At 41.3% G+C, this 28,000-nt stretch overlaps 2 protein-coding genes across 3 annotated transcripts; one reads left to right on the forward strand and one right to left on the reverse strand.

The window, feature by feature from the left end:
• Nucleotides 1-21: 21 nt before the first annotated feature.
• Nucleotides 22-26,900, reverse strand: LOC105900687 (angiopoietin-4-like). Of its 2 annotated transcripts, none has more exons than XM_031582516.2 (7): nucleotides 26,835-26,900; nucleotides 3,380-3,454; nucleotides 3,210-3,237; nucleotides 2,995-3,086; nucleotides 2,527-2,644; nucleotides 677-862; nucleotides 22-494 (listed from the first exon to the last, which is right to left on the reverse strand). In XM_031582516.2, the coding sequence occupies exons 1-7, from the start codon at nucleotides 26,883-26,885 to the stop codon at nucleotides 196-198; spliced, it is 849 nt and encodes a 282-aa protein (XP_031438376.1). In that variant the 5' UTR covers nucleotides 26,886-26,900; the 3' UTR covers nucleotides 22-195. The 2 variants fall into 2 exon arrangements, with proteins under 2 accessions (XP_031438376.1, XP_031438375.1); XM_031582515.2 differs by lacking the exon at nucleotides 26,835-26,900 and adding an exon at nucleotides 4,534-4,941 and having other exon boundaries at nucleotides 26-494.
• Nucleotides 24,011-28,000, forward strand: LOC105900686 (angiopoietin-4-like). Its single transcript, XM_031582514.2, is given in 8 exon segments — nucleotides 24,011-24,202; nucleotides 24,788-24,862; nucleotides 25,005-25,032; nucleotides 25,154-25,245; nucleotides 25,596-25,617; nucleotides 25,620-25,712; nucleotides 26,980-27,165; nucleotides 27,405-28,000. Coding segments are annotated over 7 exon segments (795 nt in total). The 5' UTR covers nucleotides 24,011-24,202; the 3' UTR covers nucleotides 27,704-28,000.

Raw genomic sequence — 28,000 nt, forward strand, 5'->3', positions numbered from 1 at the left:
CGGTAGTTCCCTTTTAAATACTGACATTTGAATCCATCATACTTTAGCATTGTTTCACAGCCACCTCTGAGCTTTGAATGGTACCTTATGTTCTGAATATCCTAAATGAAACTATTAAAGCAGAAATCCTTAATGGACCAAAAGTCTCTCTTGTTAAAGGACAAAACCATAGTGACGCCACTGGATGAGGTGGCCTCACATGGACTTCACCATCATTCGGGTGGCTCTAAGGGAGTATGGGGTCGGGCCTTTCCACGTGTCCCAGTGCACTTCAGACGCCCAGCCTATGTTGTCGCCTGCTGGGTGCCAATGCCCGTTAAGGGTGGCCGAGCCACAGCCGCTGAACCACCAGCCGCCCCTCTCTGAAGACGCACAGTCGTTTGTAGCGATGTCCCCAAAGATGCACGGGGAGCAGCCATCATTGTCTCGGTCCACTGTGCTGAATCCAAAGCCATTCTGGTCAATACCACTGTATCTTCCGCGTATAGCATCACCTGGTCAGTATGAGGAGTACAGAGGAAGACGGGGATAAGGAGAATACAGAGGTGGCAGGTTATCAAAGCAACTCTATTCATGAAGTGTGTAGGTATAGTGGCTACTTTGTCTGTGTGCCTAACAGAGTAGATTTATAATAAAACATTTTGTCTCATTTTTATCTTCAATAATGTTAACATACCTGCAGTGCCTTTGTAAGTTCCAACACTCAGATTGTAGGCCGCTTGCTCATGACCAATCCTAAAATGGCTGTACTCTGCAGAGGCAGCTCCCCCTTCAAAGTCCCACAGGTCTACTCTGAGGACGGACGTCTGATCACTGCTCCTGGTGAGAGCCCACACGTTGGCCAGGCCCAGCCAGTGGTCCTCTGAAAGGACAGCCAGTGAAATCAGTAAGGCTATGCTAGCACACACTTGATGGGTTTAATGGTCATATATATCTGATGGTAGGTACCCATCCACATATGGACCATGCAGAAATATATGACACACTGGTGTAACGATCACTGGTGCAGCCAGTTCTGTGTGCCGGGCCGAGGGCTGTCAGTGTTCCACGTGGGGCCATATTTTGTTTCTGTGGTGCTGTTGTGCTGTTGTGCTGTTGTGGGTGGGCCTTTTGGCACAGTGGCCGTCTCACACGGTGCTCATAGGAACCATTTAACGATACCATTAAAAGTAACTGTAATTGAGAAAAGGACAGTGGACAGATTCAACTTTGAAACAAGAAACTGTGAGTAAATGTTGTGGTGTTCGAGGTGTTCTGCCTACTTGGAATGCTAATACTTTGTTTTGGAACTGGAGAACTGCAGGGGTAGGGCACTATAAAAGCTGGGTCTTTGGACTGTCTTTCGTGTTGAAACAAGAAACTGTGAGTAAATGTTGTGTTTTACAAGAATTAGCTAAATGTTCCCTCTGTTTGTTTGATTAGTAATGTGCCCTATAGTCATGTCAACAGATACAAAGTGTCAACATAGTATCAAGCAAAGTATTTATGTGTAAAGTCAACATGTTTTCTATTATAAAAAAAAGAATCAGATGAGTCATTAACGTTTAACGCAATAAGTTGCTTAAGTGTTTTTATGCAATACACAAACTTTCCTTGCACTGATGTGCCAGAGATAATGTGAAATGACCAGGTTGTTTCACAATCAAGTTCATTCCAGCATCCTGTCTCATCAGCTACTTTAAATGTTAGTGCTACAGTTAGTATCAGCTGAGAAGTGAAGTACTGGTCATCCACCAGGTGTGTGTGTTGTGTGTGTAATATGGCTCCTGAACTGACTTGCTACCAGTCATTTGTGATAACTTGCATGGATGTTATGACATAATATTTTTTTCTCAACGGTTCAACCTTCTAGCAAGAAAGTGTTCTTCAGCAAATGGACTTTATGTTAGTAAGCCCAAACAAGCGGTGCTTCAAAGAGGAAAGAAAAATGGAACAGGATGAGTGTACTGCTAAACTGACTAAATCAGATTATTTGCCCCATGCTTCATTGAATGGCTATATTATCCGTAGAAATCAGCAGAGTAAGGAACTGTACTGTAATCGTGTCTGTGATGGCCGCTGTGCCACTGAGGACCAATGATGACGTTTATAAATGCAAGTTTTTTAGTGTAGGCTCGCTAAAGATAAGATGTTTGTGAATGTAGGCTCGCTAAAGATAAGATGTTGGTTAGTGTAGGCCCGCTAAAGATAAGATGTTTGTTAATGTAGGCTCGCTAAAGATAAGATGTTTGTTAATGTAGGCCCACTAAAGATAAGATGGTTGTTAGTGTAGGCCCGCTAAAGATAAGATGTTTGTTAATGTAGGCCCGCTAAAGATAAGATGTTTGTTAGTGTAAGCTCGCTAAAGATAAGATGTTTGATGGTAAAAAAAAAAGAATGTAGAAAAAAAAATGCACGTGGCCAATCACAAATATGGTACGCTACTGATATGCCACCTAAGTGTCTGCTGAAATAGGGAGACCTGTTTAACATTATCTCTGCAAATTACATTGTGAGGCTTGCAAGAGAGCTGTCCAAGGACCTTACTTTCGATGTTTCCAAAGCCATGTTTGTACCCTGCCCACTTTCTGTCGAAGGACACTTCCCCGCCAATACGTCTCTGGAATACTGTCCAGCCCCCATCTGCCAGCATCTCACAGTACACCTGTGGAAAGGTAACATTATTTCTCTCAGTGCGTTTCCATTATATTCCCTCTTCTGACCAAACATACACAGATCATACAACTGCTCATCCTCCATAAATGAGATAACTGAGGAGAAAACTCTTAACAACATTCTGATGACCTGAAGATATTGTTTCATTGTGTAATACGAAAGTAAAGTGTCCCTTTCTTTGAAATTACAGGAATGTATATTCATTGGGAATTGGCAGTCATACCAGTTCTATCCTATATCATCATGATGGTGACATCGATTTTGAGTAAAAGTATATGCGCAATATGTCCACCTGTAAATGTAATAATTACTGACAAAATTGTAAACATGCAGCAGCACCTTGAAGGTTTTGTGAGCTCCTCTAGGCTGTATGATGTAAACGCCACTTTGAGCATTAGGGGTGGAAGCTTTGATTGCTGTACAGTCTTGACCTGAAAATAAGGAGTGGAGGAGCAGATTCAAATGTAAACATTTTTGAGGGGGGAAAAAACTTAGTTATTTAACTTAGTCACTTTTTTTGCTCTTAATAATCAAGCAAATGTTTGTGGCAATACCTTGAGCAGTCAGTGCCTTTTGATGCATCTGAAAGTTGATAAGAAACAATTTAGGTTATAATGTGATAAAAGATAAAACGTATGTCATTCTAATACTAAATTATAATTCTAAAACTTATATAGATAAAACCTATGTCATTCTCTGGGTAACATGTTCAGTATAGCCTTACCTTATGTGGATGTGTCTGGTCGGTAAGGCTGCAGAGAAGCAACAGTCCAATTACTGGCAACAGTTTTCTGTCCATCTAGTTACAAAAGAGAAATAGTTCACAACAAGTGGAGTGGATAATCACCTACCACTTAAAAGTACCATTTGAAGTCATACATGATGGAGATAATTTCCAAACACTGTTAATGACTTAAGAATATAATAATCAAGTGCCTTGTATTATTAATGACCTTATATGAATCGTGTACTTACTGTATGTAAGCAGGAACATGGCTTTTCTGTGTTTCTGCGTGTGTAACTTAGAATATTAGGTGCCACTTAGTCTGCACATGTACAAGAGCATGTTTAGACCAGAGTTGATAAAAAGGGAACTGTACTTCTTCCGACCTTGTGCAAAACTGCCATCCTTACAATATAGGGAGCCTCGGACGTCAGAGATCCACCACGTGGTTATCCCTGCTGAACGCTAAACTTCTGTCTATATAAACCTTGTGCGATGTGTTTGTCATTGCTTCACTTTCAGCCTTGTGCTGGGAGTGAGCCCGATTGCAATTGTTGTTGTTGTTTGTCTAATAAATATACTTATATGCAGCTCCGGATTCCTAAGGTAACTAGGGTGAATGTTCACCTATCAATACAATTTGACAGAAAATAGATACATTATTTATTTTCATATTTTGTGTATGCTCATCATTCCCATTTAAAAAAAAATATGTAAATTGTATGTTATTTAAAGTTACTCTATTTGGTTCAGAATGTGCATTCATCTAAGGAAAACTCAGTTCAGGAGCCATATTACACACACAACACACAAACCTTGTTGATGACCAGTACCTCACTTCTCAGTAGCACTAAACATTTAGCTGATACTAACTCTAGCAATAATAACCTGGTAATTTCACATTATCTCTGGCACATCAGTGCAAGGAAACTTTGTGTATTGCATAAAAACACTTAAGCAACCTATTGCGTTAAGCGTTAATGACTCATCTGATTCTTTTTTTAAATAGAAAACATGTTGACTTTACACATAAATACTTTGCTTGATACTATGTTGACACTTTGTATCTGTTGACATGACTATAGGGCACATTACTAATCATACAAACAGAGGGAACATTTAGCTAATTCTTGTAAAACACAACATTTACTCACAGTTTCTTGTTTCAACACGAAAGACAGTCCAAAGACCCAGCTTTTATAGTGCCCTACCCCTGCAGTTCTCCAGTTCCAAAACAAAGTATTAGCATTCCAAGTAGGCAGAACACCTCGCTCTTCTTCTTTCTCCTGTCTGGTTAGCAGGGCTCTCCTTTCTAGAAACATCCAAAGCAAAAACACAAAAGCAAATACACACCCACAAACGGTTCTACACGGAATTACGCCCTGGGCGAGACCCCCTCCGAGTATTTGTATTAGCCATTTCACACAATTCAGAAAAAACTAAAACGTGCAGGAATTATAGGCCTGTAATTATAATGTTATGAATGTGCGTTATTTGGAAGAAAGTCGAGGTGTGACTGACTTTAGCCCACTAATTGCATTAGAGTATTGCTCTATACAGTGGATCCCCCGTTCCCCCCCTTGTCCGTTCCATTTGGGAGACCCAGGGGTGAACTGTCCCCCTTCCCCCTCCCCTTCTCGCACATCACCTTGTGCGCCAGTGAAAATGTGGGTGGGGCTAAATTACTTCATCCAATACAAGAGAGCCTTTTATCTGCTGGGCTCTCTGGCTAATCTGACTAACTGCAGATTTAATCTGACATGGAGTTATGTCAGTAAGGCAGGAATGGATTTCTGATGGAAAATCACAGATGTCAGGAATGGACCTTTTGGAACGGAAAAAACCCAGAGGGCTATCTTCTCTGGTTAACTACTCATTTGTCGGGGGTTAGGTGCTAGTTTATTGTGCCCCCAACAAACATTGCCCAGAGGCTGTCGCAATTGTTTAAATTCTCACCCCCCTGCAGAGACTCTTATCTCAGACCTCTGTCTCTAGTTCTCTCTCCGTACTTTTCCGTGCTGAGGTGAAACTAGGGACAGAGAAATTAATGTAAGAGTGTTTAACTGAAATGTTACATTGGAAGATGATTTCTGTATAATGTTTGAACTCATTTTAATGGTCTCAATCTGAGTGGGAAAATGGTCTCAGTTCTACAGCTGTATATATTAATTAAAACAGGGATAACAGAGACCTGATAATTCTGGTCTCTGTGAGAGTGCAAAGGTATCTCTCTTTGGGGGGGGGGGGGGGGGGGGGTCCACCCCAACTTTGGGGGAGAACTCCCTCCATTTGGTTGTTAATGTGTGATTCGCATCTTGAGAAACCCCTTATCTATGGTGGTAATTATTAGGCCAGATGGAGCAATAAATGGGTACTTAAGGGCATGGGCGGAGATCCCAGGGGGGACAGGGGGGACGTGTCCCCCCCCTACCATAATGTTGTCCCCCCCCCAACAATCATTGTAAACACAAATAAATAATTTTGAATAATATAGGAATATTAAATAAAAGCACGACAACACACGGTGTCAATTATAAACGTAAAACAATGTGTTTTTTAAGTGTTGAAAAATAATGACCCCCTCCAACGGGCGGGGCTACCGGCAGCTCCATGTTTCAGTCAATCAGCCCAGTACACGGTCTGGCAATTTCTGGCATTCATGAAAAGTTTTCTCATCTGGGATTCATTCTTAACTTTTAACAGAATTAAGGAACGCTAAATAGCACCCGTAAATCGGTCAGATTGGAGCACGCCCATGTTCTTAAGGGCTGAATTTGTAATAATTTGTTGGTAATTGTGTTCACATCAATTCTACAGACATTCTCGGATTTAAATAATTATAATAGTAAAAAATACGAGAATATTTGTATCATAAACAATTACGTTTCACATTTATAGTCATGATTCTATGACGCATCGTGATGTCCTAACATTAATAAAAGCACTACACGAACACTGCAAATGGCATTGAATAAATAAATAAGCACTAAACTCAAGCGCGTGGATATAGTGGAATAGAACGAAGAAGTTTATTTACATGCAGCTGAATTCCTCCTTGAAGAGCCTTCATTTGCGTTTTGACATTATGTGTGTAAGTAGATATTTTGTGTTAGTACATTTAATGCCATTTAGAGAATAAAAAAATTACGTCGAATTTCTGTTTGTAAATGGTATAAGAGAATTCGGTATTTAGCATCTAAGTTATGCTAGCTCTCCTGGTATAGTGCTAACTTTATGCCACATTATTCGACGTCAAATGTATGTATCTCTTTATTTCTGTTCCAGACAGATTTACAAAATCAAACGTTCTGTATGAATAATTGCATGCTGATAACTTCAGTAAACTCAAGAAAAACAAGACTTGTGGATTCACTTGAAATGCATCATCTTTATTCTGCAGAGACAAGTGTTGGCTAGCCGTCTAGTCCTGCAAGGTAGCAAACGCAGTACGAGGACAGTGCTGTTGCTCATAGAGAGAGAGGGCGATAGGGCCAGACCGCAATTTTTGTGTGTGTTCCCCCCAGGAATTACTCTCTAAAATGTTACCGTGTATTGTCCCCCCCTACAATGAAATGGGATCTCCACCCCTGATTGGCAGGATGGAAAAGACTATGTTAGGGTGAGCACATGGAAATGGAAATCACAAAAAATAGACAAACCAGTCATATATTGTTACAAAAGCATTGACCTTATAATGTTGCATAATGCTATATTGCCTTAAAAGGAACATGCAACTGTTGAAGCGTATTTGGTATTACAGGGATTAAAGGGGGGAACCCAGATTGTGGACAACAATAGAGCTTTGGGCCTAATTGCTTGACCTATGACCTATGTGGTTAACCAATGTATTGGAAGGCATCTCTAATATTTATTTTTCATTTTTTATGGGCCTAATATATTGTCAGTTGTAGTCAAACACCCACTACCAATGCAACCATGCATTTAGCCTGACATGCGTGCTTCAGAGATGCACATCCACACTACAATACAAACTTTTTAGGGGAAATCTTTTTGCAGTAATGAGAAATTGTCACTGTAACATACATCTTGTGAGTATAGTAGTATAACCCTTCCATACTCCATCTTCCTCTGAGGATATGTTGATTGTTTGTGCAGTACCCCCCGTCTCTACTGATGTGAGGCTGGTGGACGGAGACAACCCCTGCGCTGGCAGAGTGGAGGTCTTTTACTCCGGACAGTGGGGAACCGTGTGTGACGATGGCTGGGACATAGCCGATGCCACGGTGGTCTGCAGAGAAGTAGGCTGTGGAGTGGCAACCGATGCCCTACCGAGTGCCCACTTTGGCCAAGGGTCGGGGGTCATTTGGCTTGACGATGTGGCGTGCACAGGGACAGAGACGTCACTGAAGAACTGCATCTCAGATGTCTGGGGAAAACATAACTGCGGTCATGGAGAAGATGCAAGCGTCATTTGTGGTTTGTTATTAACAGTCACTACAGTATAATGTATCAGACATTTGGTAGCAAAACACTGTTGGTGCATTGATAAAGTGAGCGTTAAAATTGAGTGTCAAGTAAAGTCTTACACTTGTGAAGGCTTTTAGGGCCTCATTTACTAACAGGATTGCGCCCATTTCAGGCGTAAAATATCGGGTAAAGACATAAAACCGTATTTCCAAAGGAGGCGCACCTGAGTAAAAGCGCAGATTACCGCTGCTGGGAAGTGGGTGTGGGAAAGTGGGTGTTCGTCGCAAAAAGATGGGAGGAGATGCGTAAAGTGCGCCTAATTATGCATTAGTAATGAAACAAGAGGTGTTTTAGCATGACATATCAGCTGCTAAATGAAAACTATGTGCCTGCGAGAAATGTATATTTTTTTTAAATGTTTATATTTAATATATCATTTAATAGGCATACAAACAAATAGAATTACAAACTGTCCCACCAGCTTGCTGTTCGGGAAAAGTTCGGCCACGTCTTACCCAGAATCGCCGCTCATTGTATGATTTAAACAGTATTTTCACTCATAGTTCAAGAACACCAAGTACAGTGCACACCTTCTGCGTAGGAGTAACGCGTATCTATTCAGGAAAAGTACTTGTACTCGAAGTACACTAACTAAACTACCGGTAAGTAAATTGTAGAGACAGAGCAGCATATTGATTTAACCTTTGTTTATTTTGACGTTATAGCCTCTCAAGCACAAGCTACCCCCAGTGCCATGGAAACCGAACTTCTGAAAACTTCAGTTTCCCCTGTCCACGCCACAACTCCAGTTTTCAAATGTATCCGCCTAGGGCAGCGTTTTTTAAAAGCATGGTTTTCAGTGTTGGAATACGCCGTTTTAAAGTAAGGGGTGTCGTGTATTCCTACCAGACTATTTAACGGGATGCTATGGGGCAGTTAACGTGGCTATTAACTATCCTAGCTACCTCTAGCTCAGGAAACCATCTTAACAGTTTGCAGTTGCCTGTGTGTGATTAACTCATGTTAATATGTGTGAATATGAACTCGTTAATATGAAGCTGCACAGGCACCCTGAGGGGTAACCTTAGCAACCCAGAAACTCAATGTTCGCTGAAAAGTTTAATTTCCCCTGTTAAGTTAACTGACTTGCGCAGGAATTAACTTGGCGTGAAAGAATAAGCGGAGCGTCTTTATAAGTATTTATTCATTACAAGTGCACCGGCTATATCCATCCGTCTCTGTGCAGCATACAAGTGAACTTAACGACATACATGTCATATCATATGAGAAACCGTAATACCTCAAATATAACAGCCAATGGTATTACCGTAATACAGTGGTTCCCAAACTTTTTACAGTCCCGTACCCCTTCAGACATTCAATCTCCAGCTTGTTCATCGTTGCAATCGTTGTTGTGTTTATTAGAAAGAAATACAGCCTTGCAGGGCAAAAAACAGGGGAATTTGGGCGATTTTGATGCACAAAATGATGTTTCCGTCTGAAAGTTGCAATACTGTTTTACATTCCGCGAATTCCGTCAGTTTTCCGTTATCGCGGACATTTTCTCCCCGCGTACCCCCTGAACCACTTCGCGTACCCCTGTTTGGGAACCGATGCCGTAATACATTAAGAGCGTCATCCATCATGATAGTTTAACACCCCCACTCGCTCTTATCTCATTAGGTTGCATAAAAACAAAAGTAACAGAATATGATAACCTCGTTATCTTAAAGAAACAAAATACTCTTTGCACTCTTAAGTACCAAACATGTTTCTTGCAAATCTTTGTAACTTTAGCTTTGTAGGTGGCTTTGTCAAGACATCAGCAATCATTTGCTCAGTAGGACAATATTCCAAAATAAACTTTCCATTGTTCACATTTTCCCTAATAAAATGATACTTAATGTCAATGTGCTTGCATCGTTGTCTATTGACTGGATTTTTGGCTAGTGCTATGGCACCTTGGTTGTCTTCATACACCTTTGTTTGTGCGTATTGGTATGTGTCTACACCCCTGAGTAGCTGTTTAAGTAGATGCATTCCTGTATGGCTGATGCTAAGGACATGTACTCTATGGGGCGCCGTTTGTAAAATGTCACACGTTCTAAAACCCTGCTCAGTTTTGGTACATTTAGCATTATCATATGGGGAAAAAAGCACAACAATATTCAAATGTCACTTTTTCAAACATTTAGAGAGATATTCATGTAAGGATAATGTTTGGCAGTAACACAAAGTTGTTGAATAATATAAATGTTTCATCTAAATGTAAATGTTACATATAAATGTAAATGTTAAATATAAACGTAAATGTTCAATGTTATATATAAATGTTAAATGTAAATGTTAAATGTAAATGTAAAATGTAAATGTAAATGTTAAATGTAAATGTTAAATGTTCAGTCTACATGTCAGATTTGAAGACTGAACCTTACAATATTTACGGTAATTGGCTTTCATAGTTTTCACGTCACGTCAGAATTACCAGCTTGCGGGCAAGAAATACACTCCACAGCTGTCTACCACTGGAATTTATACTGGAACTGACCATCTTTCATTCAACATTATTTAATATATCCGCTTTAAAATGGTCTGACATAGGTAGTAAAATGCCAGACAGTTGTTGCTCGGTTGGCTGTTCAAATCGGCGAGGAGACAAGCCCGGCTGTTTCCAGCTGATTGTAGACGTCTTCTGGGTCAACTTTTCTCAGACGGGCAGTAAAGTAGCCTTCTTTTACCGTGGTAAAGTTGGTTGGAAGTTCGATATTCAACAGACATTCGGACACCCGTATGTTTAGGGACCATCAACAAATTACACATTTAAAATTTCAAAAGTCAATAGCTTTTCAACAACATGAACTAGAAACATAAAAATATGCATACATAAAAGTATGCATACACATTGCACAGCCTTTATTTTGTTTATTTTCATATCAGGTTGTAACAAACCTACATGAAAATGAAAAACCTAAAGGCTGTGCAACATTTAAACATAGTCACTGAACACTCTGAAATGGATTTGAGGATGATAGGTCACATGACCAAAAAGCTATTGAAGTTTCAAATGTTCAAAAATTTACTGAAAATAGTGTGAGGTGAAAATGAAAAAACTAAAGGCTGTGCAACATGTATGCATAGTCAGTGAACACTCTGAAATAGATTTGAGGATGATAAGTCACATGACCAAAAAGCTATTGAAGTTTCAGACTTTCATAAATTTACTGAAAATAGTGTGAAGTGAAAATGAAAAAACTAAAGGCTGTGCAACATGAATACAGTCATTGAACACTCTTAAATAGATTTGATGATGATAGGTCACATGACCAAAAAGCTATTGAAGTTTCAAATGTTAAAAAATTCACTGAAAATGAAAAAACTAAAGGCTGTGCAACATGTATGCATAGTCAGTGAACACTCTGAAATGGATTTGAGGATGATAAGTCACATGACCAAAAAGCTATTGAAGTTTGAAGATTTATTTTGAATTAAATCATTTTGTTACAACCTGATATGAAAATAAACAAAATAAAGGCTGTGCAATGTGTATGCATACATTTTGAACAGTTCAACATAATTTTTATGTTTCTAGTTCATGTTGTTGAAAAGCTATTGACTTTTGAAATTTTAAATGTGTAATTTGTTGATGGTCCCTAAACATCCGGGTGTCCGAATGTCTGTTGAATATCGAACTTCCAACCAACTTTACCACGGTCCTTCTTTTTGGAGCTTGCAATAAAAGCATTAACCCTGTTTTGGTCGCCTCATTCATCAGAATAACTACCTAAAACGGGAATAGATCAAGAAATAAAGTCAAGAAACAAAGCATCAACACGATTAAAATTGGATTACCCGGTTTCTGCTCTGAGATTGCGAAAAGTACCTAAGCAACTAGGCTAGGCTACTGTATTTTGTCATCCAACTGAAACTACAATGCCAGTAGAAAATACTTGGGAAGATAATTTCAGTTGTCATTCGCCAGACCAGGTGGTTGTACTTGTGTTAACCAGGAAATTGTGTAAAATGATAAAGAACAGTGTTGGGTAGGCTAAAGGTTGCTAGCTAACAGCATGTAGCTCGCTAGCTGGTAGCTAGCTATTAAATGGCAATCATCTTTGCTCTGATAATGATAGATGTTTATTAGTTTTCACCTTCCAGACGACATCGTTATTAACCCATCCCCTTCTGAAAATTAAATTACTATCTGTGCTTTTGGTAGGCTTTCAGTTTGAGGTGTGTAGGGGGACGGATTTTCTATTAGATATATGTAAATATCTCCAAACTGGAGCTCAGGCAGGGACTTCTACGACGAGTAGGTTGCACTGCTCGACGGTGTCCACTGTTGGTCGACACATTTTGCCCGCAAGGTATCCCTGGTAGTGTTACTGAAAGCTATGAATTACCGTAAATATTCTAATGTTCTGTCGTCAAGTCTGACATGTAGACTGAACATTTACATTTAAATTTACATTTAACATTTACATTAAACATTTACATTTAGCATTTGATATTTGTATTTACATTTACCATTTACATTTAACACTTATATTTAACATTTATATATAACATCGAACATTTACGTTTATATTTAACATTTACATTTACATTTATATTTAACATTTACATTTAACATTTAACATTAACATTTAGATGAAATATTTATATTATTTAACAACTTTGTGTTACTGCCAAAAAATATCCTTGGAAAAGTTATCGCATGAATTTACATGAATTTCTCTCTAAATGCTTGAAAAAGTGACATTCGAATATTGTCGTGCTTTTTGTTCCATATGAAAATGCTAAATGTAGCAAAACTGAGCAGGATTTTCGAACGTGCAACATTTTACAAACGGTGCCCCATAGTACTCAGCCTCACAGGTGGATAAAGCTACTGTTGGTTGTTTTCTTGTTTTCCAGGATATCAAAGAGCTTCCCTCATTTAGACTGACACAATATCCTGATGTACTTTGCTATCCGCTGGATCTGATGCCCAGTCAGCATCACTGTAGACTCTTAGGCCTAGTTTTTCTGTGTCATTTCTCCTGAAACATAATCCCTGTTCTGTTGTACCTTTGAGGTACCTGAACACCTGTTTTAATGTGTTCCGGTGTTCTACTGTTGGTTCAGCAAAGTGCTGGGAGAGTTTACTGACCACAAAAGTTATGTCTGGTCGGGTACATGTGGACAAGTAAATTAAACTTCCTACTGCCTCCCTGTACTTCCTTGGATCTTTCATTTTTTCTGCAGCTTCTGTGTATTCAAGTTTTGGTTCACATGGAGTTTCTCTAGGTTTGCAATCCTGCATTCCGAATCGATCTAGAATTTTGCTCACATATCTCTCCTGTGACATTTTGACTACACCATCTGTTTGTTCGAAATCTATGCCCAAGAAATATCTCAGCTTTCCCAAGTCTTTCATTTTGAACCTTCCAGTGAGCATTCCCTTTACATGTTTCAGAACATTCTCATTGCTAGCTGCTATGATCAGATCATCAACCCATATGATTAGGATTATTTTCTCGTTGTGCTTTTCTTTCGTATACACACAGGTATCAGCTGGGTTCTGTACAAAATCATTCTCAATTAAACATGTATGCAACATAGCATTCCAATTCCTCCCTGACTGTTTTAGACCATAGAGAGATTTTTGTAATTTACACACTAGTTTTTCGCCTGTTTCAGGTTGCTCCATATAAATATCACGATCAATTGGGGCATGCAAATAAGCTGTTTTAACGTCCATCTGGTGTAGGACTAGGTTATCTTGTACAGCCTTTTGCATGACCACTCTCACACTTGTCATATCAGCTGTGGGTAAGAAGGTCTCCTCGTAGTCAGTGCCTGGTTTCTGACTGTAGCCTTTTGCTACGAATCTGGCTTTGTACTTGTCAGATCCATCAATTTCTGTCTTAAGTGCATAAACCCATCTGCCCCCCACTGTCTGTTTGCCTGGTGGCAACTGAGTAAGGCTGAAAGTCTCATTCTCCTCCAGAGATTGCATCTCCTCTCTCATGGCATTCGTCCACTGCCTTGCTTTGCTTGATGCAATGGCGTCCTGGTAGGTTTGAGGTATGTCACACACTGCTCTGTAACAAGAGTCCATGCATGTGTGCAGTTTGTCATCTGTCTCAAAATCCTGTAGATGAGCTGGTCTCTTTTTGGTTCTCGTGGGTACCTTCTGATCACAGTCTCTGTGGCCTCACCTGGCTGTGTGTACTCAGTCTTTTCCGATGAAGTCCCACTAGCACCACTTTGAACACCCTGACCTGGTACATTTTCCACATTCTCATCAACAACATTCTCTTCACTGTTGTCAACAGTAGAGTGTACATCCCCATATTCTGTGTGTGACTCAGATGTTTGTGTCTCCCTTTCTTTGGTTGTTTTAGTGGTGAATTTCACCAACCTGTGTTTTTGGACCCTCTCTGTGTCTGGATAGTATACTAGAGAGGCTGGGCTGTTTTTATCATAGCCTATGAAAACACCTTGCTCACATCTGGAGCTTTTCTCTTGCTTGTAGGCAAAACACATCGATCCGAATTTTTGCAATTTGGATATGTTTGGTACCTTGCCTGTGAATAGCTCGTATGGCGTTTTCTTTGTACGCCTGCTGTAGCATCTGTTTCTCACATAAGCTGAGGTCTGTACAGCGTAGTTCCATAGCTTATCTGGTAACCCGCTTTCTATCAGTAGGCATCTGCTCATATCATAGAGTGTTCTCCACCCTCTCTCTGCAGTGCCATTTTGGTCGGGTGAGTAAGGCGCAGACCTCTCATGTCTAATCCTATTTTTTGTTAACAGTGTCTGGAAGTCTCGACTTGTAAACTCAGTGCCGTTACCTGAATGGATACACTCGACTTCTCCATAACATTTACATTTACATTTAGTCATTTAGCAGACGCTTTTGTCCAAAGCGACGTACAAGGGAGAGAACAGTCAAGCTAAGAGCAATAAAAAGCATGGTGTAACAATAAATACTACTTTACATGAGAATTAGAAAACAACGACCTTGAAAAAAGGAAAAAGAAGTGCAGGAATGTAACTGCTGAAGTGCAAGTTAAGCGCTAGTCAGGTGCCAGTTAGGAAGGGAGGTGCTCTCTGAAGAGTTGGGTCTTCAAAAGCTTCTTGAAGGTAGAGAGAGACGCCCCTGCTCTGGTAGTACTAGGCAGTTCGTTCCACCAACGTGGAACTACAAATGAGAATAGTCTGGATTGCCGTGCTTGCACAGACGGCAGTGCCAAACGACGCTCACTAGACGAGTGCCCTTTTCGGTTGGTTGAACACCAGACGCGCCGCCGCGTTCTGGATCATCTGTAGTGGTTTCACCACGCAAGCCGGCAGGCCCGTTAGGAGGGCGTTGCAGTAGTCCAGGCGGGAACTCACCAAGGTTTGCACCAGCAGCTGGGTGGCATACTGGGTTAGGTACGGCCTGATTTTGCGGATGTTGTATAGCGCAAAGCGGCACGACCTGGAGACAGAGGCGATGTGGGCCGTGAAGTTCAGTTGGTCATCAATAATGACCCCCAGGTTTCTTGCTGTTTTGGATGGAACAAGAGATAAAGAGTCAATATTGATATTGATGTTATGGTGGATGACCTGTTTGGCTGGGAAGACCATCAGCTCCGTTTTGGCCAGGTTCAGCTGAAGGTGGTGATTTTTCATCCATGTGGATATATCAGCCAGACAGTCCGAGATCCGCGCAGAGACCGTGGTGTCCTCAGGAGGGAAAGACCGAAACAACTAGTTGAGTATCATCGGCATAACAGTGATAGGAAAACCCATGCGAGCGGATGATAGGGCCCAATGAGGTGGTGTAAATGGCAAAGAGAAGTGGTCCCATCACCGAGCCTTGGGGCACCCCAGTGGTGAGGAGGTGAGGTACAGACAGCTGACCTTGCCAAGACACGTTGAACGAGCGCCCAGTGAGGTAGGATTCAAACCAGGAGTGCGCATTGCCAGAAATGCCCATACTTGACAGTATGGACAGAAGGATGCGGTGGTTGACTGTATCAAACGCAGCTGATAAGTCAAGCAGGACGAGAGCCGAGGATTGAGCTGCTGCTCTAGCTGTTTTTAATGCCTCCGTTACAGACAACAGGGCTGTTTCGGTGGAGTGACCGCTTTTGAATCCAGACTGGTTTGGATCGAGGAGATTGTTCCTTGACAGGAACTCGGTAACCTGTTTGGAAGCTGCCCTCTCAATGGTTTTAGAAAGGAGCGTGAGAAGTGAGACCGGTCGATAGTTTTCTACCTGAGTGGGATCGAGAGACGGCTTCTTGAGCAGCGGCGTTACCCGAGCCACTTTGAAAAGAGAAGGAAATGTTCCAGAATTAAATGAAGCATTAATCACCTGTGTTATTGCCGGTAAGACGGCAGGCGATATGGCTTGAAGGATGTTGGATGGGATGGGGTCCAGCGGGCATGTAGTTGGACGGCTGCCTGTTAGGATTTTGGAGACCTCACTCTCGCTGAGAGGGATGAAAGAAGGAAATGATGAGCCATTGACGGTTGCGCCCTTAGGGGGGGGAGACAGTTGGTCGAACTGTTTCCCGATGGCTGCCACTTTCTCCGTGAAAAAGGAAGCAAAGTTATCAGCAGTGAGGTTAGTAGCTGGGGGAGGAGGAGGAGGGTAGAGCAGAGTTTTGAAGGTGGAGAATAGTTTCCGAGCGTCAGTTGCACCGTTGATCTTGTCATTGAAAAAAGTCTTCTTAGCAGCAGTGATGCTGGATGAGAAGGAGGCCAGCAGTGTCTGGTAGCTTGCAAGATCATCCAGTGCTGCAGATTTGTGCCACTTTCTCTCAGCCGCTCTGAGATTGGAGCGCTGCGTTCGGAGGGTATCACTCAGCCACGAATGAGACTGGGTAGATCGAGCAGGTCTGGTGGAAAGTGGACACAAACTGTCCAAGCATGAGCTCAGAGTGGAGCAGAGAGATTCTGTGGCATCATCGACACCTAGTGAGGAGAAAGTGGATAAAGGTGGAAGAGCAGAAGAAACCAGAGAGGAAAAGTGGGTGGGAGAGAGGTTGCGGAGGTTGCGCCGGAACGAGACCATCGGAGGGGGGACAGACATAAGGGGCAGACATAAGGAGCTATGTCTGCTAAGAATCTTTCTGTAGCCTGCACTGTATCACTCTTGGATTTTAGGAAGTATATGTAACCTAATGGACTAATAAGGTCTTGGCTCTGGATGCGACTACGCCACCTGGTGACTTTCACACCAAGATATGTTATGTGTAAATTGTACCTTTTGACAGAGACAAGCAGGCTCTCGCCCAGGTACGTTCCAGTAACAACAGAGACGAGATATTTCAGTATAAAAATAACAGTATTTATTTATACACGGCTAAATGATGATACGATATTGCAAGAGAGTGGGTAAGGGCTGCCACCAGAATGGTAAGGGTTATAGGGATATAGGTAGCAGCTGTTGCAGGGGGTTACCTGTCCTGGTAAAGGGAGTGAGACCGACACCCCACCTGTGCTCTTGATTCGTATGCCTACTCACACGTCCCCACACACACAAACACCTCTACACACAACACACGTAGGCACAGGCACTGCAAACAGGTATAACAGCAATGGTGAGGTGCACGTTACCACTCAATACGCATGCAGTGCGTGAAGAAAAGGACTCAGGTCGGGCGACCTGCCCCGTAGACAGCCGCAACACTCTGGAGAGGAAAGGGGAAGAGGAGTTGGGGTTAAGCCTAACTGGCTAAATCCAGGCAGAGTTCCAACTTAAGAACAGGCTTACTCCAACTAGGGAACAATGCTGGGGCAGACAATACCACACCTATCGCTCTAGCACCGCGGGGAGGAGAGGGGACAATAATAAAAGTAATAAAAAGCAGCACGCTAAACCTAGCTCACACCTAGGTTTAGGCTAAGTCAACCAAACAAATACAAAAGCAAACAATATAAAACAACGGAGTCAAAAGCTGAAATCACCCTAAATTTATAACAGGCAAAGCAGCAGTGGCAAATCTTCCTACAGGAAGAAACCAATAAATTAACATCTATTATGTACAGGATGATACATAATAAGCACGTCAGGAATGTATCATGAAATACGTCAGATTGGCCAATGTTACCTTCATGCGGTACGGACAGAGCAAACACTGAGAATAGGGCTCCCTGGCCGCTCACAACCAACACCTAGTTGAGCACACGAACATTTATTTGAATCATCCAAAATTCAGATAATCAGCTAACAAAGATGAACAGATGCTATGTCACATCCATCCATACGGAGCTTACACACAAGCATTTAAATCCGTTAACGTGAGCTACGTAGGGAAAGTTTACCTGGACTTGTCTTCCTATACAATACAGCAGGGTGTGTTCGCTCGTTGTCTTCCAACCGAGACCTTCGGCAGCGAAACGCATGCTACCCGGAAGCGTCTCGTGCTTTACAAACACCTGTATCATCCTACCTGGTTAGCTTGTTATATAAGAGCAGCACTTTGGCTAATGACTGAACAGCCAGAGTGCTACTCGGGGGCGTGGCAGAGCAGGACTGGGGCTATGGTGGCTGCTGGGAGACAGGACCGTAATTCTGCCGGTTACATATACAAGCATAGTGCCTGAGTAGTCGTCTGTAAAGGACTGTGCATATCTGTGTCCTTCTATGCTTGGTGTCCGCATGGGACCGGCTAAGTCGGTGTGGACTAGTTCTAGGGGCTTCTTTGCCTTCCTATCTGGCTCCCTATTTCTTGTCTGGGTGAACTTTCCCTGTGTACACACATCACATGACTGATCCAACCCTACTGCACCTCCCTTAATCTCCATGCCCTTCACAACACCTTGCAACCTTTTCACATCTTCATAATTACAATGACCCAATATTTCATGCCACGTTTGCATATCATGACATACTTTACATTGATCAACATCCTTCTCAACAGTTGGTAAGTAATACAAATTTCCATCCTCATGGATGTCAAACCTGCTACCACCCTTGGTGACCATGCGACTGTCCCCCTTTTTGAAAGTGATTGTCGCTCCTCCATTTGTTCCTCTTGCCACTGAGAAGATGTCGTGTGGGTACGATGGCATGTAGAGCGTATCTCGTAGCTGCACTGTGTGTCGTCGTCCTGCGTTGTCTAGAAGATGTATCACCGCCGTTCCTCTCTGTTGTGCTATTCCACTGCACTTGCTTCCGTCTGCTAACTCCACTGAGTGGGTCTCTGACTGGAACGAGTTGTCAAAGCTCTTGTTAATGTCATTCACGATGTGGGAAGTCGCCCCCGCATCCACCATGATGCCTTTCATTTTCACGTTACCTGGTGGTCTATCACTCTTCACATATTTGGCCTTGAAGAAGTGGTCTTGGCCGCTATCTTGTTCCTCAGCAACTTTTCTGATGCCATCTTGTCCCCCCTTTTTCTTACAAAGTGATTATGCACGCGTGTTGTTCTTACAGTAACTGCACCACACTTTTCTGTAACACATTCTTGCCATGTGTCCCTTTATTCCACACTTGTAGCAAGTAATGTTGGCATCTTCTTCTTTTCTGTGATTGTGTGGCTTGCTGTAGCCTCTGCCCTGTCTTGTATACGTTTTCATCACATTATCTGTAGTTGAGTCTGTCATTTTCATTTTCTCCGATTCCTCATAGACTCGTAGTCTTCTTTTGAAGTCTGCAAATGTAACGCTATCTTCATTTTGCGTCACATGGACAGCTAGCGGCTTGAACGAGTCAGGTAGTCCACCTAGCGTCATGGCTACGATCAGTCCATCACCCATGGTCTCTCCTGCCTCTCTTCATGCTGTAATGATGTTCTCTGCTCTTATTAAATAGTCAGTAACAGTCTCGCTGTCTGCCATACGAAGCTTGGTTAATGATGTGTACATATTTATTATCCGTGGCTTGCTCTTCCCTGAATAATGTTCTTTGAGTATACGCAGGGCTTTCCTGCCATCATAAGCAGCCTCGTGTCTGACTAGCGATAGGCTTTTATCATCTATTAGCCTTACCAGCTCGGCATAGCAGTCGGCATTCTTCCTTCTGTCTTCATCGCTTGCTTCATCTGGTTCTCGTAAGACAGTCTCCTTTAACTTCAGAATGTGTAAGCATCCTAGGAACCGTGTTTCCTAAAGGTCAAATTTCTCCTCAGACCCATCGAATACAAGCTGGGGTACTGGAACTCCTGTTGCTCGGTTAGCCATCCCGGCAATTTCTTCTAGCTTCTTCTTCTGCTAGCTATCGCGTTATACGTCGCGTTAAACTTATTCACGCTCGCTTATCTTCAACTCTGGGCCCATAACCTGTTAAGTTAACTGACTTGCGCAGGAATTAACTTGGCGTGAAAGAATAAGCGGAGCGTCTTTATAAGTATTTATTCATTACAAGTGCACCGGCTATATCCATCCGTCTCTGTGCAGCATACAAGTGAACTTAACGACATACCGTAATTTCCGGACTATTGAGCGCACCTGAATATAAGCCTCACCCACTGAATTTTTCAAAAATAATTATTTTTAACATAAATAAGCCGCACATCTCTATAAGCCGCAGGTGCCTACCGGTACATTGAAAGAAATGAACTTTACACAGGCTAAAATGAATATCAAAAGTAATACAATAGTGATGCATATTATTAGTTTTGCCAGTTACGATAAGTGCACTGTTGCTTTAAGAGAGCACAGTTGCAAGAGTCAATCAGAAGCTAGAACGTTAGATTGAAGACAGAGAGATAGAAGAAAGACGCTAGTTTGAAACCAGTGAGCTAAAGAACTTGAAAAGACTGGATTTGTATTGTAGTAAACTTTTATTTTCTAAAGTGTTTTGAGTTGTGTTCTGTCTACGCCGGTAGACTGTGGTTATTTTGACATTAGTTAAGTTATTGAGAGATACTGAGAAATCGCGTGGAGCTAAGCATCCATGCGGCTGCATCCATGCTAGCATCCTAGCTCCACAAAGCCACCATAAACACAAAGCAACCGTATACAGTGACAGGTATCATAATCCATAAATTAGCCGCGTCATTGTTTAAGCCGCGAGGTTCAGAGCATGGGAAAAAAGTAGCGGCTTATAGTCCGGAAATTACGGTACATGTCATATCATATGAGAAACCGTAATACCTCAAATATAACAGCCAATGGTATTACCGTAATACATTAAGAGCGTCATCCATCATGATAGTTTAACATCCCCAAATCAGCTCACCAGTAAAAGACAGTCTTGAATTCAAAGTGATCACAACTTTTAGTGTGGACGGAAGGGCTAAACGGAGAAACATTTATGAGCTATATTTACTCGGGATAGTTTGCTGTTACCTTGTGAACATACCTGCCAACATTTGAGTAGCAAAATCCGGGAGATTTTGGCGGCGGCGGTGTGTGGCGAGTTTTGAGGGATGGATGGCAGAGGCGGGCAAATGTTGATTTAAGGGATGTTGTGCAAGTATTTATAGACAACGTATTTATTATGTATTATGTGGTCTTCTGTATATAAATAAATGCACAACAATTGTATTTATCAACTAAATCTAATTCTATTGCAATAACGTATTATTTATTCATGACTTTTTTTATTACAACAAAATCATTCATATGAACATTACAGAAACAGTTGATGTAAGCCTGCACAGGTCTCAAGATATGCATTATAATTTAAAACAATGACCAGTAGTAGTGTGTGTGTGTGTGTGTGTGTGTGTCTGTCTGTCTGTAAGAGGGGGGGGGGCACAAAGAGTCAGTGATACAGAATTGAGAAGAAACTATGAGATTGGAAACAAATCTCAGATTTTGCCACCTATACAATCTCATAGAAGTCCTATATGGATCTATACAGAATAGCAGTTAAAAGTTAACTACTGTTTTGTAGTATTGTATATGTGTGTGACTGACATGGCTGCCCTACGTGTTTTCTTAGATGGGGTGTACTTTGAAGGAGGCTTAGTATAGTTTCTTTTGTAAGACAAAAGAGAGCACAAATTGCTGTTGTTCAAACTTGTTCTATTCTCTGTAACAATTTTTTTAACCATAGGCTAGTGAAACTCCTCGAGGCATTGCTGTGTGGAATGCAAATTAATGCCTGATATGTTGACGGACGTCATTCTTAACGCCATGCCCTATGTTGAAATCAATACGACAAGCTTTGCAAAACTATTGCAATAACATATTATTTATTCATGACTTTTTTTATTATAACAAAATCATTCATATGAACATCACAGAAACAGTTAATGTAAGCCTGCACAGGTCTCAGGATATGCATTATAATTTAAAACAATGGCCAGTAGTAGTGTGTGTGTGTGTGTGTGTGTCTGTAAGAGAGGGGGGGCACAAAGAGTCAGTGATACCGAATTGAGGAGAAACTATGAGATTAGAAACAAATCTCAGATTTTGCCACCTATACATAGAAAGTCATTCATAGAAATCCTATATGGATCTATACAGAATAGGCTATCAGTTAAAAGTTAACTTCTGTTTTGTAGTATTGTATATGTGTGAGGCTGACATGGCTGCCCTACGTGTTTTCTTAGATGGGGTGTACTCAGGGGCGGACTGGCCATCGGCGATACCGGGGAAATCCCTGGTGGGCCGACGGGGCTTGGGCCGGTTCAATATATTCATGTCAATCAAAATTGTCTGAAGGCAGAATATGTGCGCAGGGGGAGGGGGCGTGGAGGCGACAATTTCACAGTTTCAAGTGTTATAGTCAGATTATGTGCGCAGGGGGATGGGGCGTGGTGGCGGTTACAAACATGAAGAAAAAAAAGTTACGCCACTTTTTCCCCCCAGTCCACCCCTGGGTGTACTTTGAAGGAGGCTTTGTATAGTTTATTTTGCAAGACAAGAGAGAGTACAAAGTGCTGTTGTTAAAACTTGTTCTATTGTCTGTAACTAAATAACCACAGTGAAACTCCTCGAGGCATTGCTATGTGGAATGCAAAGTAGCCTAATGCCTGATATGTTGACGGACGTCATTCTTACCGCCATGCCCTATGTTGAAATCAATACGACAAGCTTTGCAAAACTATTGCAATAACTTTTTTTTTATTCATTACTTTTTTTATTACAACAAAATCATTCATATGAACATCACAGAAACAGCTGATGTAAGCCTTGCACAGGTCTCGGGATATGCATTATCATTTAAAACAATGGCCAGTAGTAGTAGTAGTGTGTGTGTGTGTGTGTGTGTGTGTGTGTGTGTGTGTGTGTGTGTGTGTGTGTGTTCTTGATTTAGTGTATATTGTGTCTGTGTGAGTAAGAGGGGGGGCACAAAGAGTGATACAGAATTGAGGAGAAACTATGAGATTGGAAACAAATCTCAGATTTTGCCACCTATACAGAGGCTAGAGTTGGAGATGCTGGTTGTTCAGATCTGCACCGCTGAATCTGGAGTATGTTCCACGCGCTTCATTACTGCACTTTACTGGAATAAAGAAAGATTGCAGCATCAAACAGAGAGAAACTTGTCCTTACATATGTTTGTACCACTGTTTCATGATGTGAATATGCTGTGTCTTCGTGCAGTACGCCTCCTGCAGTGGCTACTGAGACACCATTTTGGAAGACTGGGTTACTGACGTTACTCATTTATTGTAGTCAAATGTGGTGCTTGACCTTCGTTATTCATTTTGATCAACGTTTACATTTCTATAGTTTACACATTTGGTGCTACGCTTGATAAGACTATCAATCCAGTATCAGCCAATGAGGGACATTTTCATTCTATATAGTGGCACATTTAAAACGGTTCCATTCAGGTTAGGTCAAACTGAATCCTAAATGCCTTTGGCATGGTTTAATGTAGGTGGGCCCTCATCAGCTCTTTAGGCCTGTATGTTTATCAGTGCAGGTGTTTTATGAGTGGCTGTTAGTTGGTGACTTAATTATGTAACAATTGCCAGGTTCAGAGGTCAGCACCTGGCTTCTCAGTGTATGTCTTGAACAGTGAATTTCTCTGATTTCACTGCGTTGATTGTTTTTTCTCACGCAGGTGAATTGAACTCATAACCTTATCAATGATTACCACACGCTCTATCAACTAAGCTACAGGTTCTTTCTGACATAACTCCATGTCAGACTAAATCTGCAGTTAGTCAGATTAGCCAGAGAGCCCATCAGATAAAAGGCTCTCTTGTATTAGATGAAGTAATTTAGCCCCACTCACATTTTCATTGGCGCAGAAGGTGTATGTGGGTGTGTATTTGCTTTTGTGCTTTTGCTTCGGATGTTTTTCTAGAAACAGGCCTGGAAAGGAGAGCCCTGCTAACCAGACAGGAAAAAGAAGAAGAACAAGGTTTTCTGCCTACTTGGAATGCTAATTTATTTTTTTGGAACTGGAGAACTGCAGAGGTAGGGCACTATAAAAGCTGGGTCTTTGGACTGTCTTTCGTGTGTGCAAAAGGACAGTGGACAGATTCAACTTTGAAACAAGAAACTGTGAGTAAATGTTGTGTTTTACATGTAAGATAAGAATTAGCTAAATGTTCCTTCTGTTTGTATGATTAGTAATGTGTCCTATAGTCATGTCAACAGATACAAAGTGTCAACATAGTATCAAGCAAAGTATTTTAAACTATGTGTAAAGTCAACATGTTTTCTATTATAAAAAAGAATCAGATGAGTCATTAACGCTTAAAGCAATAGGTTGCTTAAGTGTTTTTATGCAATACACAAAGTTTCCTTGCACTGATGTGCCAGAGATGTGAAATGTATACCAGTATGTGAAATTACCAGGTTATTAGTGCTAGAGTTAGTATCAGCTGGTCCTCAACAAGGTTTGTGTGTGTAATATGGCTCCTGATCTGAGTTTTCCTTAGATTAATGCACATTCTGAACCAAAAAGAGTAACTTTAAATAACATACAATTAAAAAAAAAAATGTAATGGAAATGATGAGCATACACAAAATATGAAAATAAATAATGTATCTATTTTCTGTAAAATTGTATTACTTCAAATGTTACTTTTAAGTGGTAGGTGATTAATCCACTCTTGTTGTGAACTATTTCTCTTTTATAACCAGATGGACAGAAAAATGTGGCCAGTAATTGGACTGTTGCTTCTCTGCAGCCTTACTGACCAGACAAATCCACATAAGGTAAGGCTATACTGAACATGTTGCCTAGATAATGACATAGGTTTCAGCTATATTAGTTTCAGAATTAGAATTTAATATTAGACTGACATACGTTTTATATTTTATCACATCATAACTGAAATTGTTTCTAATCAACTTTCAGATGAAACAAAGGGCACTGACTGCTCAAGGTATTGCCACAAACATTTGCCTGATTATTAAGAGCAAAAAAAGTGACTAAGTTAAATAATAAGTTTTTTCCCCCTCAAAAATGTTAACATTTGAATCTGCTCCTCCACTCCTTATTTTTAGGTCAAGACTGTACAGCAATCAAAGCTTCCACCCCTAATGCTCAAAGTGGCATTTACATCATACAGCCAAGAGGAGCTCACGAACCCTTCAAGGTGCTGCTGCATGTTTACAATGTTGTCAGTAATTATTACATTTACAGGCGGATATATTGCACATACACTTTTACTCAAAATCGATGGCACCATCATGATGATATAGGATAGAACTGGTATGACTGCCAATTCCCAATGAATATACATTCCTGTAATTTCAAAGACAGGGACACTTTACTTTCGTATTACACAATGAAACAATATCTTCAGATCATCAGAATGTTGTTAAGAGTTTTCTCCTCAGTTATCTCATTTATGGAGGATGAGCAGTTGTATGATCTGTGTATGTTTGGTCAGAAGAGGGAATATAACGGAAAAGGACTGAGAGAAATAATGTTACCTTTCCACAGGTGTACTGTGAGATGCTGGCAGATGGGGCTGGACAGTATTCCAGAGACGTACTGGGAGGATAGTGTCCTTCGACAGAAAGTGGAAAGAGTACAAACATGGCTTTGGATACCTCGAAAGTAAGGTCCTTGGACAGCTCTCTTGCAAGCCTCACAATGTAATTTGCAGACTTAATGTTAAACAGGTCTCCCTATTTCAGCAGACACTTAGGTGGCATATCAGTAGCGTAACATATTTGTGATTGGCCCCCGGTGCATATTTTTTCCTACATTCTTTTTTTTTAACATCAAACATCTTATCTTTAGCGGGCCTACATTAACAAACATCTTATCTTTAGCGAGCCTACATTAACAAACATCTTATTTTTAGTGGGCCTACATTAACAAACATCTTATCTTTAGCGAGCCTACATTCACAAACATCTTATCTTTAGTGGGCCTACATTATCAAACATCTTATCTTTAGCGGGCCTACACTAACCAACATCTTATCTTTAGCGAGCCTACATTCACAAACATCTTATCTTTAGCGAGCCTACACTAAAAAACTTGCATTTATAAACGTCATCATTGGTCCTCAGTGGCACAGCGGCCATCACAGACACCGATTACAGTACAGTTCCTTACTCTGCTGATTTCTACGGATAATATAGCCATTCAATGAAGCATGGGGCAAATAATCTGATTTAGTCAGTTTAGCAGTACAATCATCCTGTTCCATTTTTCTTTGCTGTTTGGGCTTACTAACTTAATGTCCATTTGCTGAAGAACACTTTCTTGCTAGAAGGTTGAACCGTTGAGAAAATGTTTTATGTCATAACATCCAAGCAAGTTATCACAAATGACAGGTAGCAAGTCAGTTCAGAAGCCATATTACACACACAACACACAAACCTTGTTGATGACCAGTACCTCACTTCTCAGTAGCACTAAACATTTAGCTGATACTAACTCTACCACTAATAACCTGGTCATTTCACATTATCTCTGGCACATCAGGGCAAGGAAACTTTGTGTATTGCATAAAAACACTTAAGCAACCTATTGCTTTAAGCGTTAATGACTCATCTGATTCTTTTTTTAAATAGAAAACATGTTGACTTTACACATAAATACTTTGCTTGATACTTTGTTGACACTTTGTATCTGTTGACATGACTATAGGGCACATTACTAATCAAACAAACAGAGGGAACATTTAGCTAATTCTTATCTTACCTGTAAAACACAACATTTACTCACAGTTTCTTGTTTCAAAGTTGAATCTGTCACCAGTGTGTCATATTTCGGCATGGTCCATATGTGGATGGGTACCTACCATCAGATATGACCATTAAACCCATCAAGTGTGCGCTAGCCTTACTGATTTCACTGGCTGTCATTTCAGTGGACCACTGGCTGGGCCTGGCCAACGTGTGGGCTCTCACCAGGAGCAGTGATCAGACGTCCGTCCTCAGAGTAGACCTGTGGGACTTTGAAGGGGGATCTGCTTCTGCAGAGTACAGCCATTTTAGAATTGGTGATGACCAAGCGGCCTACAAACTCAGTGTTGGAACTTACAAAGGCACTGCAGGTATGTTAACATTATAGAAGATATAAATAAGACAAAATGTTTCATGTACATTTATGAAGCTGCCTTTTTCTTTATTCTACTGAAAAATTATTCAAAATGAATTGAACGTCTTCTCTGTGAGGCACACAGACAAAGTAGCCACTATACCTACACACTTTATAAATAGAGTTGCTTTGATAACCTGCCACCTCTGTATCCTCCTTATCCCCGTCCTCCTCTGTGTTCCTCATACTGACCAGGCGATGCTATACGCGGAGAATACAGTGGTATTGACCAGAATGGCTTTGGATTCAGCACAGTGGACCGAGACAATGATGGCTGCTCCCCGTGCATCTTTGGGGACATCGCTGCAAACGACTGCGCGTCATCAGAGGGGGGCGGCTGGTGGTTCAGCGGCTGTGGCTCGGCCAGCCTCCACGGGGCTTGGCACCCAGCAGGCGACAACATAGGCTGGGGGTCTGGATTGCACTGGGACACGTGGAAAGGCCCGGCCCCATACTCCCTAAGAGCCACCCGAATGATGGTGAAGTCTATGTGAGGGCACCTCATCCAGTGGCCTCACTATGGAAGCTCTGTGGCAAAGCTGAGGGTTTTGTCCTTTAACAAGAGAGGCTTTTGGTCCATTAAGGATTGCTGTGCATGCTTCAATAGTTTCATTTAGGATATTCAGAACATAAGATACCATTCAAAGCTCAGAGGTGGCTGTGAAACACTGCTAATGTATGAGGATTTCAAATGTGAGTATTTAAAAGGGAACTACGGAATGTATTGTCATTATGTTTACTGTATGCTTTTACTGTATGCTTTACTGCATGAATTAAACTTTACAGCCAAA

This window comes from Clupea harengus, chromosome 16 (assembly GCF_900700415.2).
Source record: "Clupea harengus chromosome 16, Ch_v2.0.2, whole genome shotgun sequence".
Classification (NCBI taxonomy): Eukaryota; Metazoa; Chordata; class Actinopteri; order Clupeiformes; family Clupeidae; genus Clupea; species Clupea harengus.

Bases quoted from the DNA above. Each gene is read 5' to 3' on its own strand.
- LOC105900687 (XM_031582515.2), bottom strand. From the start codon at position 4,701: ATGTTTCTAGAAAGGAGAGCCCTGCTAACCAGACAGGAGAAAGAAGAA. The intron at 3,087-3,209 runs GTATTGCCACAA...CCTTATTTTCAG, and splicing joins AAAGGCACTGACTGCTCAAG to GTCAAGACTGTACAGCAATC. The intron at 2,645-2,994 runs GTGCTGCTGCAT...ACCTTTCCACAG, and splicing joins GAGCTCACAAAACCTTCAAG to GTGTACTGTGAGATGCTGGC.